The sequence below is a fragment of the Malaclemys terrapin genome, chromosome 6 (assembly GCF_027887155.1).
Source record: "Malaclemys terrapin pileata isolate rMalTer1 chromosome 6, rMalTer1.hap1, whole genome shotgun sequence".
Taxonomy (NCBI): domain Eukaryota; kingdom Metazoa; phylum Chordata; order Testudines; family Emydidae; genus Malaclemys; species Malaclemys terrapin.
In genome coordinates, this window is record NC_071510.1 from 78,897,950 (window position 1) to 78,916,086 (window position 18,137).

The following is an 18,137-nucleotide window of genomic DNA, read 5'->3' on the forward strand; positions in this document are numbered from 1 at the left end:
TTTAATTTTTTCAAAAAAAGATCACAGTAAAAATAACAGTTTGACATTTTTTTTTACTGTTTTGTTTCTAGAAATAAAAGCTGTCTAATAGCTGTGACCACTTTGTATGCCAAAGAAAGTTGCATTGGCAGTGAACTCAATTTAATTACAGTTTGAGTTTTTGTACTTTATTCTTTAGTGGTTTTTATTTTATTTTTTTTTTTAATTAGAAATTGGCATTTAACCTGGCTAGAGGGCCAAAGATATAATTAGGCTGTACTTCAGTTGATATTTTACGGCTGTATAGTGAAGATTCCAAATCTTAAAGCATTTCATAGAATATCAGGGTTGGAAGGGACCTCAAGAGGTCATCTAGTCCAATCCCCTGCTCAAAGCAGGACCAATTCCCAACTAAATCATCCCAGCCAGGGCTTTGTCGAGCCGGGTCTTAAAAACCTCCAAGGAAGGAGACTCCACCACCTCCCTAGGTAACGCATTCCAGTGCTTCACCACCCTCCTAGTGAAATAGTGTTTCCTAATATCCAACCCGGACCTCCCCCACTGCAACTTGAGACCATTGCTCCTTGTTCTGTCATCTGCCACCACTGAGAACAGCCGAGCTCCATCCTCTTTGGACCCTCCCTTCAGGTAGTTGAAGGCTGCTATCAAATCCCCCCTCATTCTTCTCTTCTGGAGACTAAACAATCCCAGTTCCCTCAGCCTCTCCTCATAAGACATGTGCTCCAGACCCCTAATCATTTTTGTTGCCCTCCGCTGGACTCTTTCCAGTTTTTCCACATCCTTCTTGTAGTGTGGGGCCCAAAACTGGACACAGTATTCCAGATGAGGCCTCACCAATGTCGAATAAAGGGGAACGATCACGTTCCTCAATCTGCTGGCAATGCCCCTACTTATACAGCCCAAAATGCCGTTAGCCTTCTTGGCAACAAGAGCACACTGTTGACTCATATCCAGCTTCTCGTCCACTGTGACCCCTAGGTCCTTTTCTGCAGAACTGCTACCTAGCCATTCGGTCCCTAGTCTGTAGCAGTGCATGGGATTCTTCCGTCCTAAGTGCAGGACTCTGCACTTGTCCTTGTTGAGCCTCATCAGGGTTTTTTTTTGGTCCAATCCTCTAATTTGTCTAGGTCCCTCTGTATCCGATCCCTACCCTCTAGTGTATCTATCACGCCTCCTAGTTTAGTGTCATCTGCAAACTTGCTGAGAGTGCAGTCCACACCATCCTTCAGATCATTAATAAAGATATTAAACAAAACCGGCCCCAGGACCGACCCTTGGGTCACTCCGCTTGAAACCAGCTGCCAGCTAGACATGGAGCCACTGATCACTAGCCGTTGAGCCCGACGATCTAGCCAGCTTTCTGTCCACCTTACAGTCCATTCATCCAGCCCATACTTCTTTAACTTTGCGGCAAGAATACTGTGGGAGACGGTATCAAAAGCTTTGCTAAAATCAAGGAATAACACATCCACTGCTTTCCCCTCATCCACAGAGCCAGTTATCTCATCATAGAAGGCAATTAGTTTAGTCAGGCACGACTTCCCCTTGGTGAATCCATGCTGACTGTTCCTGATCACTTTTCTCTCCTCTAAGTGTTTCATAATTGTTTCCTTGAGGACCTGCTCCATTATTTTTCCAGGGACTGAGGTGAGGCTGACTGGCCTGTAGTTCCCCGGATCTTCCTTCTTCCCTTTTTTAAAGATGGGCACTACATTAGCCTTTTTCCAGTCATCTGGGACCTCCCCCGATCGCCATGAGTTTTCAGAAATAATGGCTAATGGCTCTGCAATCTCATCCACCAACTCCTTTAGCACCCTCAGATGCAGTGCATCCGGCCCCATGGACTTGTGTACGTCCAGTTTTTCTAAATAGTCCCGAACCACTTCTTTCTCCACAGAGGGCTGGTCACCTCCTCCCCATGCTGTGCTGCCCAGTGCAGCAGTCTGGGAGCTGCCCTTGTTCGTGAAGACAGAGGCAAAAAAAGCATTGAGTACATTAGCTTTTTCCACATCCTTGGTCACTAGGTTGCCTCCCTCATTCAGTAAGGGGCCCACACTTTCCTTGACTTTCTTCTTGTTGCTAACATACCTGAAGAAACCATTCTTGTTACTCTTAACATCTCTTGCTAGCTGCAACTCCAAGTGTGATTTGGCCTTCCCGATTTCACTCCTGCATGCCTGAGCAATATTTTTATACTCCTCCCTGGTCATTTGTCCAATCTTCCACTTCTTGTAAGCTTCTTTTTTATGTTTAAGATCAGCAAGGATTTCACTGTTTAGCCAAGCTGGTCGGCTGCCATATTTACTATTCTTTCTACACGTCAGGATGGTTTGTTCCTGCAATCGCAATAAGGATTCTTTAAAATACAGCCAGCTCTCCTGAACCCCTTTGCCCTTCATGTTATTTTCCCAGGGGATCCTGCCCATCTGTTCCCTGAGGGAGTCAAAGTCTGCTTTTCTGAAGTCCAGGGTCCGTATTCTGCTGCTCTCCTTTCTTCCTTGTGTCAGGATCCTGAACTTGACCATCTCATGGTCACTGCCTCCCAGGTTCCCATCCACTTTTGCTTCCCCTACTAATTCTTCCCTGTTCATGAGCAGCAGGTCAAGAAAAGCTCTGCCCCTAGTTGGTTCCTCCAGCACTTGCACCAGGAAATTGTCCCCCACACTTTCCAAAACCTTCCTGGATTGTCTGTGCACCGCTGTATTGCTCTCCCGGCAGATATCAGGGTGATTAAAGTCTCCCATGAGAACCAGGGCCTGCAATCTAACAACTTCTGCTAGTTGCCAGAAGAAAGCCTCGTCCACCTCATCCCCCTAGTCTGGTGGTCTATAGCAGACTCCAACCACGACATCACCCTTGTTGCTCACACTTCTCAACTTTATCCAGAGACTCTCAGGTTTTTCTGCAGTTTCATACCGGAGCTCTGAGCAGTCATACTCCTCTCTTACATACAACGCAACTCCCCCACCTTTTCTGCCCTGCCTGTCCTTCCTGAACAGTTTATATCCATCCATGACAGTACTCCAGTCATGTGAGTTATCCCACCAAGTCTCTGTTATTCCAATCGCATCATAATTCCCTGACTGTGCCAGAACTTCCAGTTCTCCCTGCTTGTTTCCCAGGCTTCTTGCATTTGTGTATAGGCACTTAAGATAACTCATCGATCGTCCCTCTTTCTCAGCATGGAATGCATAGTTCTTATTTATTATTCTAGATTGCTTGAAATCTTCAATACTGACAGAACTTCCCAGTTTTTCCCATTGCAGTCACTTGGATATTTATATAGGCCTAATGCTATGGCATGAGTGGGAAGTGTAAGGAACTAAGGGAGAAGGGAAAATTGTATATTGCTTGAACATGAGCTATATAAATAATTGTATTAAATATTTCCTTCAAGACACGTCAAGTTGTTTGTACAGATAATATGTAAACAGATACATAGCATTAAGTGTGTATATATAGGGTAACTTTTGGAGAATATTACTATGCTGTTTTGATCTACAGAATGTCAGAAGCAACATTTGACACGGTACGACTGTGGATAATTATCCTATTGTGTACTTTACGGTTGGCCATGATGCGCAAACACCTGCAAGCCTACCTTAATTTAGCACAGAAATGTGTGGATCAGATGAAAAAGGAGGCTGGCAGAATAAGTACAGTTGATCTGCAGAAAATGGTAAGTAGAATGGAACAAAAATGATAAATATATGAAGTGATTCACACACACATTTTATCATAGCTTGTTGAGCACAACACATTCCCCTGTCCTTGTACCTTTCCACAGGCTCAGAATTCACATCCAAAAATCTTAAACTGAGAGGTTTCCCGAGTGTGGGTGGTTTTTTTTGTTTTTGTTTTGTTTTGTTTTTTAACAAGAAGGCTCCCATTGCAAGGGGAAAACCCCTCAAATCCAGGAAATGCAGAGTTGAACTGATATTTTCCACACACCACAGCCACACAGCTAAACTCTGCTTCCTTTGCTCCATGTCCTAAGGAGTCCCTACAGGCAATCACAGTACTGTACCTATCTCAACCTTTTTGTCCAGCATAATCTCTGGCAATCGGCTACTGTATTTCCCAGATGAATGGTGCGACACAGACTTCTGCAAAGGTCTGTGGAGTGTATGAATGAGTGGTGATTTGGACTTATGGTGGGCACAGAGGAAATGGGTGGCTTTGTTAGGAGAAGCAAGGGTGCTGTTATATTCCCACTTCCACAGAGGCAAAGGTAAGGTTGTATGGCTGTATAGTATGCTAAATGTGCATAGATCCTTGAACTGTGAAAGGAACTATATACAAATATATAGTATAAAATGGAAGATTTTTTTTTTAAAATGTAAAGAGCTGAATGAAAGGGCAATTTTGTAGAAGTGTCACAAAAATATACTAGCCTGGATGTACAAGTACTTGTCCATCTTGTTACCATGATAACACTGAATAATTATTTCTTTTAGCAGTCAAATTACTATGACCAAATGAATGGATAGAAATTTGTAAGGCCACTATGCAACTATTTGGGAGGGATAGGCTCATTTTGCAGAGAAGTACTGAGTGCAACAGGTTAGTCAGTCCCATGGGAGATGTGGTATGGAAAGTGTCATATAGCACAAAAATGCCCTTGTCTATTTTAGGTTTTTTAATAATAGTACTTATCACTATGACCATTAGTGTAGTATCTGTGTCACCAGCAAAATATTAAGCAATGGCTGTAAAGGGGCTTCGAAGGGGATTTCTAGCCCATATTTTTTACTCAGAAGCATGGTGACTAGTGTAGGGCTTCAGGATTAAGGCGGATTTATTCACAGGGCTCTTCTCACGGTCATCAATGCCAGAATCAGTCCAGTTGTTGCTGCTAGGAACTTCAGAGTTCTCTTTAATAAGAATCTTTCTGCACCCATATTTCTCATGTTATCTGGAAAATGCAACATCTTCTAAATATCTCAGTTAACTACAAGTTTTGTAATTTTCATATAGCAAAAGCCTGTTCCATACATTGCCCTCTACTTCAGTCTTCCAAAATCCTCCTTTTCAGTCAGTCCAAAGCCACTGAACAAAATCAATTTTAGTTTTATCTTACTGTTTATGTATCACCTTCACTCTTTTTGGTCTTCTTTTGCTGTAACCAGGAAATGATCCTTCCAATCCTTTTTCCTTTATTGGTTGCTACTTTTCTGTTTGATAATATTCTATCAAAGGGGGAACAGTCATCTTCTTATGCTTTGGTTCCATGGTTGTCATACTTCCTCTTCAGTACCCAGTGTTTTGGAACTCTCTTCCCCAAACTATCTTTTTGACACGTTTTCATCTCAAAACCCTTCCCTCTTTTTAGTACTATTTTAAAGAATTCCATGCCTTTTCATCCTCTAGGCAAGGCCAATATTTTGTTCTCACTTAAGATGTATAGTTGACTTTTTCATTGCTGATTTTGTTTTTTGACTTTTCCTCTTATTTACCCCCCGAGCCCTTTGGGGCAACAGTTGTATATAAATATGTAATGTAAGGTTAGTGATTAGGAGAGGAGGACCTACTCCTTGTGAAGAAATAAAATAATTTAAAAGTGGAGTCCAATAAAATATAATCTAAATCTGAAGTGAAGATTCTTTAAGTGAATTTTGTTAACCATTTAAATTAACCATGGAGATTCTATTTGTATTTCTCATTTTTCTGACCATTTTCATTTACGAATATCTTGCATTGTTAAACAAAAGCACCTAAATCCCATTTTCCAAAAGGGACTTAGACCAGGGGTGGGCAAACTACAGCCCGCGGGCCTCTTCTGGCCCATCAGACGTTTTTATTGGGCTCTTGAGCTCCCGCCAGGGAGTGGGGTCAGGGGCTTGCCCCGCTCCGCCTGCCTGGTGCTCTCCAGTCCCCGACTCTCAATTCCCTTGATGAGCACCATCCTCCGGCATGCAGCGCTACACTGCACAGGCACGTCTTCACCCTGCCCCTACACGGCAGCATGCCTGATCCCTTCCTGGTCATGGCCCCACCCTTAAGAGCCTCAAAACCACCCAGGGGCCACACTCATCCCAGCTAGGATGCCTCTGCCTGTGGCAGTGCCTGGTACGGCTGCCTTGGTGTCACTGCCGGCCGGACCCCTAGGAGTCCCCAGTGCCGCCCCAGGAGAGCCCCCACCCCCCCACACCACACCCCATGAGTGCCTCCCCACTTCGGTAACATCCCTTATAGAGCCCCCCCCATATTACTCCTCCACCGGGCATTCATGGCCCGCCATACAATTTCCATACCCAGATGCGGCCCTCAGGCCATAAAGTTTGCCCACCCCTGACTTAGACCCTTAGGAGCCAAAGTCTTATTGAAAGACAGTGGGACTTTGGCATTTGCCTAAGTCACTTTTGAAAATGAGACTTAGGTTCTGAGTCACTCCAGCACTTTTGAAAATTTTTATCCAAAGTACATTAACTTTCAGACTACTTTTTAACAAACTTCTAGTGTATAGAAATGCAGATCATTGAATGATAAGATTTTTTTAGAAAAAGTGAGATGAATGGTTTTTTTAACTCTGCCTTTTGTAAGGAAATAACTAGTAGAGTAATGAGCTCTTTAAGTATTATGAAACTTTTATTAAGTCTGAAATTCATCATAAGTCTTTCTGAAGACAGTACTTTAGACACTAAAAATCTGGTGGAAAAACCTTTAGAATGTAGCGTCTCTTGTAAGGATCACATTTCTTTAAGCTGCTCCGTTTTACTGACAGTTGTATTTAAATGTTTGCTATGATCATTCATAACATGTCAGCTGTGTTGAGATTTTTTTGCACACGAAGTCACTCATAAGGATTTTGTTGGTTTCAGGTGGCCCGAGTATTTTATTACCTTTGTGTAATTGCATTGCAGTATGTGGCACCTCTGGTAATGCTGCTTCATACAACTCTGCTTTTGAAAACACTAGGTAAGCAAAATTTGATAAAGGAAAACAGTGCATATGTTTACTAAAAACATTTCTGATCCTATTATGAAAGGCTTTTATCATTTTATATCTGTCCATTAAAAGAAAGCATGTGTAACCAATAAGATACAGAGATGTTTTCTTGTAATTTAAAGCAGTAGCTTTAAGACTATTCTGTCTTCTTTCTGATTTTAAGACACCTGTTAACCAGATGTTAATTCCTATTTGTGATTGATATTCCAACAGGCAAACTATTTAGTATAACAAACAAATTGAGATGTTTTATGTATATTGAAACATGGATCTTTTTGTTTGTTTATAAAATGTAAAAAACTATCAATGATGCTTTTTACATGTATCATTTTATGGAAATCTGTTAATGAAATTTTCTAAAATTAATGCAAGTCTTATCCTTAAAACTGCATGGACTTCTTGACCATTATTTGTAAATGAGGCATGGATTTTCTTCTAGTATTAATAAAAGAATAGAGCAACACCAGACCATCATGAAGGATATGTCTTACACTGTCTTACCAGATCTACTGTAGTGAAATTAGGGAGTCGACATCAAGCATGTTGCAATTTTATATTTAGAAAGTTATTTAGAAAGAATTTTCTATTTCTAATATGTCTAGGGTACTGCTGCTATATTTATAGACTTGACCGAAGTAAAAGGAGTTGGAATCTAGTTGCTTCATTTATCATCTTATTTTTAACAGGTAATTATTCCTGGGGCATCTATCCAGAATCTAGCTCTGACTTTCCAATGGAGAACAGTCCACTTCCCAATTCAGTTTATTCTGAGTCTCCACCTGCTGATGGAAAGATGAAGGTAACTGTAGTACAAATAACAATGGCATTGGGAAGCCTAAAGAACATTTTCACTCCTCTCCTGTTCCGAGGACTCCTGTCTTTTCTCACCTGGTGGATTGCTGCTTGCCTCTTCTTCACAAGCCTTTTTGGGCTTTTCTATCACCAGTATCTGACTGTGGCATGAATAATCAGCTCACAAAGGAAATATCTGAAGTTAACTTCTCGATTCAAACCCATGTACCCCAGAGGGGCTGAAGAAAAAAATGGAAGAATGCATACGTGAAGAAAAAACACATATCAGATTTTATTCTTAAATGCTTCCTCTGTATTCTCAGGGTGAATATTGTTGTTTAAAATCACAAGTGGGTTTAACTTTTGTTACCGAATGGTAGGTAACTAACTGCTGAATTATGGTATTGGAACTGTGACTAACCTTTTTATGTGGCTGATATTGGAGGGCTAGTTAAAAGGGTAGCGCCTGTGAGTACCTGGCTTTCCATTAACACTAAGCTGCCCTCAAAACTTTTGTATATTACTTCAGTCGTTGACTGATGACTCTTAGTGGTATTGAGGTACAGGTAACACTAATGGTGGCTGCCTAGTTAAACAATCTTGAAACTGAGCCATACAATGGGAAGAGAAAATAATTTCTGTTGGAACGATATTGATCACTTTTCTGTGTGAAAAGCAAAAAAATCCAACAGGACAGAAGAAATACTGTATATTACAGTAAAGGCTATGAAATATTTGAGTTTAGGGTAGGAACAAATGCATGGACTCTGCAAGTATTGCTGCCTAAGTAGTGCAGGAATGCTCATGCTGTAAGAAGAATATTCTAAAAATATATATTGTCTCTATCCCTGCAGTCATTTTAAAGTAATGAATGGCCATACAAACCCTCGCAAGTACAGTATTGGTGCTACTATTGATCCACAAATTCCATTTGGGTCTTTTAAAATTTCATTTTTCCAGGTAATGGACAAATTCCATTCAATTCACAAAATAATTGGAATAGATTATCAACACTGATCAAAGTGTTTAAAAAGAGTAACTATAGTCCTGCTGAGTATGTATGTATCTGTAAGTATATATATGTATATAAATATATATTATATATTAAATATATAATATATATGGAGTCTATAAAAATAAATATTGAATCTTTAAGTTGCTGAATGTATGTTACAGGGCAGTGGGACAGCGACATATATGTACCTAAAAAGTTCAAGATCTCTTGATTAAATTTTTTTGAAAGTTCAGCTGAAAGGGCTATTCATTTTTGGTACCTCTACAAAGGTACTTAACTTTAATAAAGAACCTTTGCAATTTTGTTGAAAGAGATTCACCCAGAAGTTGTTACTCTTATCTTTCCTGCTCTCTGTGATCTTCGTTTGTTACTCTAATGTGAGATTATCCTGTTGATGTAGAAATATTGAACATCTTTTAGTCTCAGAAATGTATTTTCTGTACATTAATTTTAAAATGTATAGTAAGGAGGAGTAAAGTATTAATTTGACAAGTTTTGTTTAGTTTGAATAACAGATCCTAAGTTGAGTACTTTGAGAACAAATTAGAATGACAATTTTTTTTCATTTGCTTTGTGTATACTGTAATCAGAAATGTGGGATTGGGAATTAATTTTTAATCTTAATTTTACTTTAAAAAAAAAGTGCACTGCAGAAAGATATCTGTGTTTAGTATGACAAAGTAATATTAGCCATACATAGAAAATATGGGTAACGCTTTTGGGTTTCTTTGAATTATTTGTGTAAAGCTTGGAATATAGTAAACAGAAATGGAAAGACTGTTAGAAAATGTTTTATTTAAATGTTGTAAATCTGTAATATGGGAAAACAAAGCATCAAAGAATACTGAAAATTAAGGATCTGAGAGAGTTCTCAATTCCTCTCTCTCCATCAAATGACTTTGAAAGTATTCAGAAATATTTTAGCTCATTTGCTGTTACCTTAATAAGGTTTATATACCGCCACCTCTCACCTGCATCCCCCGCTGCGTGCACACGCCCTCTTAAATATCCCGAAAAACCTCTTAAGATCCTGCCAGTTACAGTAGGAGTAGAGTACTTTATAGTTAACAGTGCTGTAAACTTCACTTGTACCCTAATTTTTAATAAGTGACAATGGCATCCACTCTCTGAATGACCTAAAGAATATTTGACTTCATAAATTCAAAACTTGAAACATTCCTATGACAGAGGCCCTTTCAGATGATTGATAGATAAAGCCAGCAATACTGGACATTCCCATTTTCTGGGTGTGTGTTGTATATGATTAGCAATGGAAAGAATAAGGTAGCCTTTAAGTGCTTACAATTAGATTTCCAAGATTAATGCTTAGGGCCCTACCAAATTCAGGGTCCATTTTGGTCAATTTCAGAGTCATAGGATTTTAAAAATTGTAAATTTCATGATTTTAGTTATTTAAATCTGAAATGTCATGATATTGTAATTGTAGGGGTCCTGACTCATGAAGGAGTTGTGTGGGGGTTTCAAGGTTATTGTAGGGGGGGTTGCAGTACTGCTACCCTTCTGTGCTGCTGCTGGCAGTGGCACTGCCTTCAGAGCTGGGCAGCTGGAGACTGGTGGCTGCTGGCCAGGAGCCTAGCTCTGAAGGCAGAGCTGCTGACAGCAGTAGAGCAAAAGTAAGGATGGCATGGTATGGTATTGCCACCCTTACTTCTGTGCTGCTGCTGCTGGCAGTGCACTGCCTTCAGAGTTGGGTGTCTGGCTAACAGCTGCTGCCCACATCTGAAGGCAGCGCAGAAGTAAAGGTGGCAATACCACAACCCCCCTAAAATAACCTTGTGCCGCCCCGCAACTCCCTTTTGGGTCCAGACCCCCAATTTGAGAAATGCTGGTCTCCCCTGTGAAATATGTATAGTATAGGGTATAAGCACACAAAAGACCAGATTTCACGATCTGTGATGCATTTTTCATGGCCGTGAATTTGGTAGGGCCCTATTAATGCTCCATTTAGGGGGGGGGAAATCTCTCTTAGTAGTGTTGTTTCATTCTGACTGCAAACTCAGCTTGCGAAGTTGTATCAATCTATTTAAGAAGCTTGTCATTGCAACCTGAAGAGTAGCAATGAAATTTAGATTCTGAAGGATACTTAATCCATGGGAAGACCTGCATTTCTATTCATGAATAGAATTTCCATCCCCATAGATTTGTTGTCACTGCTCCTAACTGAAAATTAAGTGATTATATAAGACTTTTTTATATAAAAGACGTCTTATATAAGACAATTATTAATATGGTTGGGCTTTATAGAGCTAACAACAAGTGTCAGATGTCTTGCTCTTCAGAAATAACACTGATCAAACTGATACACCTGGAGAACTGACATTGATGCATCAAGAAACAGCTTGATTATCTTTCTATCTTTGTTCTGATTACCATTTCTAGCCATTGCCTCTTGAATGTTGCATCCAACTCTGTGGTTCTGCAGGTTTCGGGTTTGCTATGGGTGGAAGATATTCTCCCTTCAGTGACTTTCGTTGACTTAGATCCTGCGTAATCCAGAGGACTTCTTGTACAAAACCTATGTAGGTCAGAAAATCTGTCTGACATGGGGGAAGTGGACAACGAAGAAGGGGAAAAAAAGGACATTACTATAGTGATGAGTATGGTATAAAACACATCTGTTGACCTTTCGCTGAATGGTACCTTCATGAGCAAATGAATAACCTGTCTTGTACTTCATCTTAAGTCATTTGTAGTTATCTTTTACCCTCGTATATCTGTCTGCCATTCTCAGTAGTAACCTGCAAAGAAAAAGTAGGTTTGTGCTCTTTTTTTAGTTGTTGCATCTTTATTATGTAAACACAAGGCTTATTGGGTATGTACTTTGGCAGGAGTTCTCCTTTCTTACATTACAAAAATAAAGTTTTCTTAGTTTCTTTTGGAGGATTATATGGACAGCTGCAGAAAACCAATAGGTTTCAGAAATATAAAGCAAGTGAAACCTGACTGAGGGAAAGCAGTTTTTAGTTTAAGCAGGCTGCTTAAAATGTTGTGTGGCCTTCTTCATGAATTATCTCTTTCTGAGAAAAAGAACTGGGAGATAGATGTCTTTGGTAAAGATTCAACAGTCCTGTCATTCAGTTAAGAAGATGTGGCTTGTGATCCTGAGGACTTGACTAAAGAGTGTGATTTTTAAACCCACTAGTTTACCTAAATTGAAGTTTGTGTGTTAACTGAATTTGAGTGGCTTATTTCAGTTTAACTTGATCTGTTTATTTTTAACAAGATTAAACTAAACTGAAATAAGAATAGCAAACCATGAACTTGCATCAGTTTAACTAAATTGATTTAAAATAACATCTTTAGTTAAATCGCTAGGAATCTGTCTAAATCAGGCTTGAGACCTCTGAGTTCTCATCAAAAGGTAGGGAAGACCAGCCATGACATTCCTAATAGGAACTCTTTTTAAGCTTACAAATGTTTTTTATACATCACAGGAAAGGAGAAAAGGTCATAAACCAGTATTTTTCACTTTGCAGGGCACCTTGGAATGCCTTTTGGGCTGTACTATCATCATGTAGATGTTTCAGTAATTGTAGAGATCTTCAGGATTTCCCAGCTGCCTAAAAGTTTGCAGTTGTTTGCAACCACAAATTCTGGATCCTTTTTTTTTTTTTTTTTTTTTAAACCTCTTTCTTACATAAGAATCAACCGGTACAACAAAGGAAAAGGGCATGTGGTATCCGTGAGAGAGAACAACCAGCATTATATGGAAGAAGAGCTGCCTTAGAAGATTAATTGCTCAAACCCAGTGTTACATAACATCTATTCTTTATTCAAAGGAGATGGCGAACTTGTGAACAGGGAGCCACTTATGCCCTAATTGTAAAGTCAAACTTACCTAGAAGCAAGCATTTTGCCATGAGGATACATGTTAGCTGTCTAACCCACAACGCTCAAATTCTGAGTATATAGTATGGTTATTGTATACAGAAAATCCCAGCTAATCTCATCCAAACAGCTATCTCTCTTTGTCAGCCACCTATGGGTGCAGAATTCACCATTGCTAATTGATGTTTTAGGTTTAATATTTTTAAAAGTAAACTTATGACTCTGAAAATTTTGTCCTCATAGATACGATATTGTGAAGTTAGTGATGCTGTAAAATGGAAGCCCTTATACTTTTTTTATTCTCAAAGACCTTAGTGTTACACTTTTCCTTTTTAAGTATTAGCTCACTTTCCATAGAGGAACTTTGTGTTATGTCAGCCAAATAGCCCCCAAATTTAGTACTGCACATAGTCTATTGCCGTTGTTTCCCCCCCCCCCCCCCCCCACAAAGCTACTAAACATTTTACTCAAGATTGAAGAACAATGTCCACAGTAAAAACAGAAATCATGAATGAAAATACTCAGGCAAAAGGAGCTGAAGTGTTTTATCATAAGGAAATGTTCCTAGGTCAGAGTGGGATCTTAATAAAAGAAAGACAGCAGATTACTAGTGTTCTAAATTTTAAGATGAACGTTTACTGTAAAATAACAAATAGGTAAAACTGTTATTTTAATCTACAGCTTAAATCCCCAAAAGAAGTATTAAGGGCAAAATCTTGGCCTCTCTGATAAAGACTTACTCTGGAGAGTACAAGTGTTACAGAAATATTGGATACACTGTCTTGTTGTTGGGCAAGATGGTTCAGGGCAGCCAGTCATGCTGTACAGTGACATACGTGTTGCTTCTCCTTTGAAAAGCATCAGCGTGCTCGCCAGTAGTGGCAACATTGTGGTGTGGTACCTAGTCGTCATTCCCAGCATGAGGTTGGAATGCCCTCCTGCTGCTGTCGGGAGGGGTGGATGGGAAAAGCCTCCCTAAGTGATTCTCTCAATCAGGATTTTGCTCTAAGGCTTCCTTACTGCAGTCTGCTTAACTTTTTTTACAAGGAAGTTTAAATTTCACTTTTCCACAAAGTGTGTAACTTTTCAGGCTATTTGCTGAAGCTCAGAGAAAAGTAAACCACAACCCAAGTCCTTTTTGAAATCTCCCATTATTGGTTGTCAGGAGAATAATGATGTACTTACTGGTCATTGTTTTGAGAGCCAGTATATATGTATTTTTATACCTTTGTTGTAACAGTGTTCTTAATGCAAATTAAATTTATTTGTAATGCTGATGCCATGGAACATGTCCTCATGTTTATTCATGTCAGTGCCTCCAATTAGATTAAATGTTTCTACATGTTGATTCTTTTTTAAACTTGAAGCCCAGATTGATGATTTTGTAACAAGTATAAGCATAATAAGTATATACTTAATAAGTATAATTTATAACAAGTACAAGCTTGGTATCAGCCTGTAAATACCAAACAGTTCCTTAGGTTCAGATTCCCATTATTCAAAATCAGGGAAGGGAAGAAGTTGAAATCTGCAATATCTCTTAACACAGTATGTTCATGACTTTGGTAGTACACTCCTGGGTGAATTCTGCACTAAAAAATTAAAAATTCTGTGCAGAATATTTTAAAATTCCTCATATTTTGTAAAAATAAGGCCATATAACCATGCCAGTTTCACTTACTTTGGTAATTTATTTAAACTACAATACAATGCATGGAGCATGGGAGTAGGGAGTTTTGGAGGAAAACCCCAAATTCCCTTTGTCTAATTGTAATGTAGCTAGGTTTGACCCTTTATTTCTAGTTATTAGTCAACAAATATATGCATCCATATGCTCAGTATTACATCATAGGCAACTGAAGAGCAAGTAAAGGCTGGGGAGTCAAACTCACAATTTATGTTAGCTACTGACCATTTCCAGAAAGGCCAACGGTAAACAGTTCTTGGAGCACATTTTGATAGGAAAATTTTTCGGTCCAAAAATTTAGACCAGTTCTAATCACTGAAACACTATAAGCATTGCTAAGGTTACTGTCATTTACAATAAGGCTCCTTTGCACCATTCTGGCAATGTAAAGGAGCCTTAAAACTTTTATGCCTGTTTTATGCTCCCAGGGGGAATTCACTAAGAATGGGAACAGTTCACGAACAACAATGGGAACAACTTAGCCAGCAGGCTGCTACATTCTGCTCTGCCTGAAGGGATAGAGTCTACCTCACACATACCTCCAGACACCCACAAGCCCTAATCCTCCACATGGGATTCACCACAATAGGGAGTGAGAGGGACAGAGTCTCTTTTGCTGGGTATAAGTATATACCCAGCCCCGCCCCTCCCGCCGTGATTTACATCTCCACTGGCTGCTCCAGGCTCCCAAGCCAACATGCCCAGGCCACCTGAGAGGGGCGTGTGACTGCTCTTGCGGCTTCCCTTTGTTTCCCTGTCAAGTCATTTTTCTGCAGGAAAGCAAAACATTTTTGCAGGGGATATGAATTGTACACGTGCTCAGTGGGGCAGAATTCCCCCAGGAGCACAAGTAGTAAACCTCTGTAGCATTTAAAGAAGCAACTTTTTGAATAGTCTTACTGGTTGGCCATTTTCAATTACTTTGATAGTTTTGCTGTATTTTTGAAACCTGATTTATGATGTTTTATGCTTATAAAATCAGGCTTTGTCCTAATTTTCAGTATTCTTTGTAACTTTGTTTACCTCTTATGTACTATTGTCTTACGTATTTCAAAAGCAGATAGGTATTCACAATGTTTTTCATAAAAGGTAAAACAAAGAAATTCCATTTTGTACATCTGATTCTTACACGTGTAAACATGGTGTGCCTACAAAAACTTTATTTTTCCTGTTTCTGGTTTTCCTATCTTAAATCATGCCCATATTCCACTTTAGTTATCTTGTATTGTTAACTACCTTGCATAATTTGAGTAGATAAACATTTTCAAGAACAAAAGTGGGAAAACATATATCTCTGGCAAAAATAGCGGGGGAAAAGGGGAACCCGCTTTTATCCTCGTGTCTCATTCCCTTTTAAGTATCAGCAAATATTTGTACTTAAAAATACTATTAAGTTGTTTAGGCCCAGAATTTCACTCAAGTTAAAATTCTTGTAAACTGTAAATTATTGCGAACTGTACATGTCTCCAGACTGTAAATATTTTTTTAAATCTATCGTTACTGGGAACTTTAAAATTGTTATGTATAACCTCACAGTTGTTGCTCTGTTGCTACTGAGATAGCTTTTGTTAGCAAAGGGTACATGGATCAACACACCCTGTTCCTAGAACTATGCTGGCATTGACAATATTGATGCTTACAAAGCAAATTACCTGTAACAGACTGTGAACAAGAGATGAAAAATCTGTATTTGCCAATGGAAAAGGTCAAAGCTTACGGGAAACTTCCAAGCCCCTTTTTCTAGATTAGGGTAGGGTTTCAAAAATTTCCCACTTGCCAATATGGTGGAACTCAAAGTGTAAGACTGAGCACCTTCATTTTATTGTCTACCAGTTATCACTGTTTTAAAACACCATATTGATTAGACCTGCTCTGAGCAAAGTTACATGACATGGTGCTTTAAAATCAGGCACACCTTCTGTGCTGTACTGCAGAGGTCTTCCAAAAGTTGCTAACATAGTGGAACCCAACTGCTATTGGCAAAGTTACATCATTTCTTAAAAAATAAAACAGGATGAGGGTACAATATTACCAACAACATCTACACAAAGAACAAACTCCATCTTCTGTGCACACGAGGTGTTACTAAAGTGCCTGGACCTGCACATTCTAGAGCAGATACTAGGAAACAGGGCCGGCTCCAGGCACCAGCTTGGCAAGCTGGTGCTTGGGGCGGCCACTCCGGACAGGGGCAGCAGGTCCAGCTATTCGGCGGACAGTCCCTCACTCCTGCTGGGAGCGAAGGACCTTCCGCCGAATTGCCGCCGCAGATCGCGATTGCGGCTTTTTTTTTTTTTTTTTTTTTTTTTTGTGGCTGCTTGGGGCGGCCAAAACCCTGGAGCCGGCCCTGCTAGGAAATGACATTTTCAAACAGACATTTTCTAAAGTTGTGCACATGCCTTTGTGCTTCTCTTGGTAGGTATGCATACCTAGAAGAGAGCCTGCATTTTCTTAAAAGGAGGTCAGCTAGTCCTTAAAAACTTGCCATGGGATTTTAATTTTAACTCATTTATGTGTGTGTATGTATATATGTGTATAGATGATTAATGTGGAAAAATAAATTCTCATGGCTAATATTTTAACCATATATATATTTTTTAATTTCCAATCAGTTGATTTTGCTTTTATCACATAAATAGTCCAAGAATTCTGCCTTCCCTTTACAGTATTTGTAAGAACACCTCAGTTCCTCCTACACTTTCACACTTTTTTCATATTTGAGATTAAAGAAATTACAATTCTATAATGTTGGTGCTGTCTGCAATGGAATGGTTGACTTTGAAAGAAGTTTGTAACAACTGCTTTGCTCCAAGTTTGTAGTTTAAGCTCCAGTCCTGCAAAGACTTGTGTATTTAACTTGATCTCAGTGGGACTATTCATGGGTTTAAAGTTTGTGTGGAAGTTTCTGCAGGACTTGAGCATTAATGAGATCAAATCTAGGATACAAAAGAGCAGGAATTACATGGACGTATGGGGCTGAACATAATGGATCCAAAACAGGAGACCAGTGTTAACTGTTGTACAGTTTTTTAAATTTTGTATTTTTAAATAGCAGCCTTATGTACTGTTGCATGCTTTTGTTAGGACAGTGGGCTGCCAGCTTGACTTTTAACTATATTTTATAAGAACTTGCACGCTTTAAATTTTAAGATTAAAAAAAAATCTATCAAACATGATTGGTCTGATTCAACAGAAAAAAAAGTGATGAAATAAACATTATTATATGCCTAGTCTGGAGGTAATTATTTTGCATGTTACATGTAAAGTTCTTGTAAATTGAACTGTTTGCATTGAATTAAGTCTGTACCAAAGGAAACACTTCTTAAAGGAAGCCTTATAGAGTGTTGAGCTTTTAGCTCTAAAAAATGGCTTTAGCAATTAGTATATTTAATGTATATAGTACCTGGTTTGAGGAAAACTTTTTCCTGTAAGCTACTATACATTAGTTTTTTACACTGTGTGTAAGAAATTATGTTGCTTAGTGCTGCTAATGGTTTATCTGGAGAATTAAAGAAGAATTTTCTGTTTTGCTTGAAAAGTGTTGGCATGTGTCAGGCAGCATTTTCCTAATGTTGATGAACATAGTAATAAAGCTCACTGTAAGTTTTGATGTTAATTTAATAAAATTCTGTGAAATACAAAGATTATGCTTTTTGAGCTCCCCAGTCATTGTTCGCTGAAAAATTTATAATTTGTGGTTGATTATACATAATTGAAATAAAATTATGTACTAAAAGAGAATGTATACTGGTTAAAATACTAGTCAGGTTACCACAGTGACTGCAGGGAAAGCTTTTGATAAACTGCTGTATCTGGACTCACTTCAATCAAGCTTGTTTGGATCGT

General features: G+C 39.0%; 1 protein-coding gene across 6 annotated transcripts in view; it reads left to right on the top strand.

Moving 5' to 3' along the window:
* TMEM161B (transmembrane protein 161B) overlaps nt 1–17,936 on the top strand; it is an 81,405-nt gene extending 63,469 nt beyond the window's left edge. For 4 of the 6 annotated variants that reach the window (XM_054031719.1, XM_054031721.1, XM_054031720.1 and 1 more), the window contains 3 exons: nt 3,505–3,679; nt 6,822–6,918; nt 7,635–17,936. In XM_054031719.1, the coding sequence (XP_053887694.1) occupies nt 3,505–3,679; nt 6,822–6,918; nt 7,635–7,912 (550 nt within the window). In that variant the 3' untranslated portion in view covers nt 7,913–17,936. The remainder of the gene's footprint in view (nt 1–3,504; nt 3,680–6,821; nt 6,919–7,634) is intronic. The other 2 variants (XM_054031722.1, XM_054031723.1) reach the window with 1 other exon arrangement.
* Nucleotides 17,937–18,137: the final 201 nt, after the last annotated feature.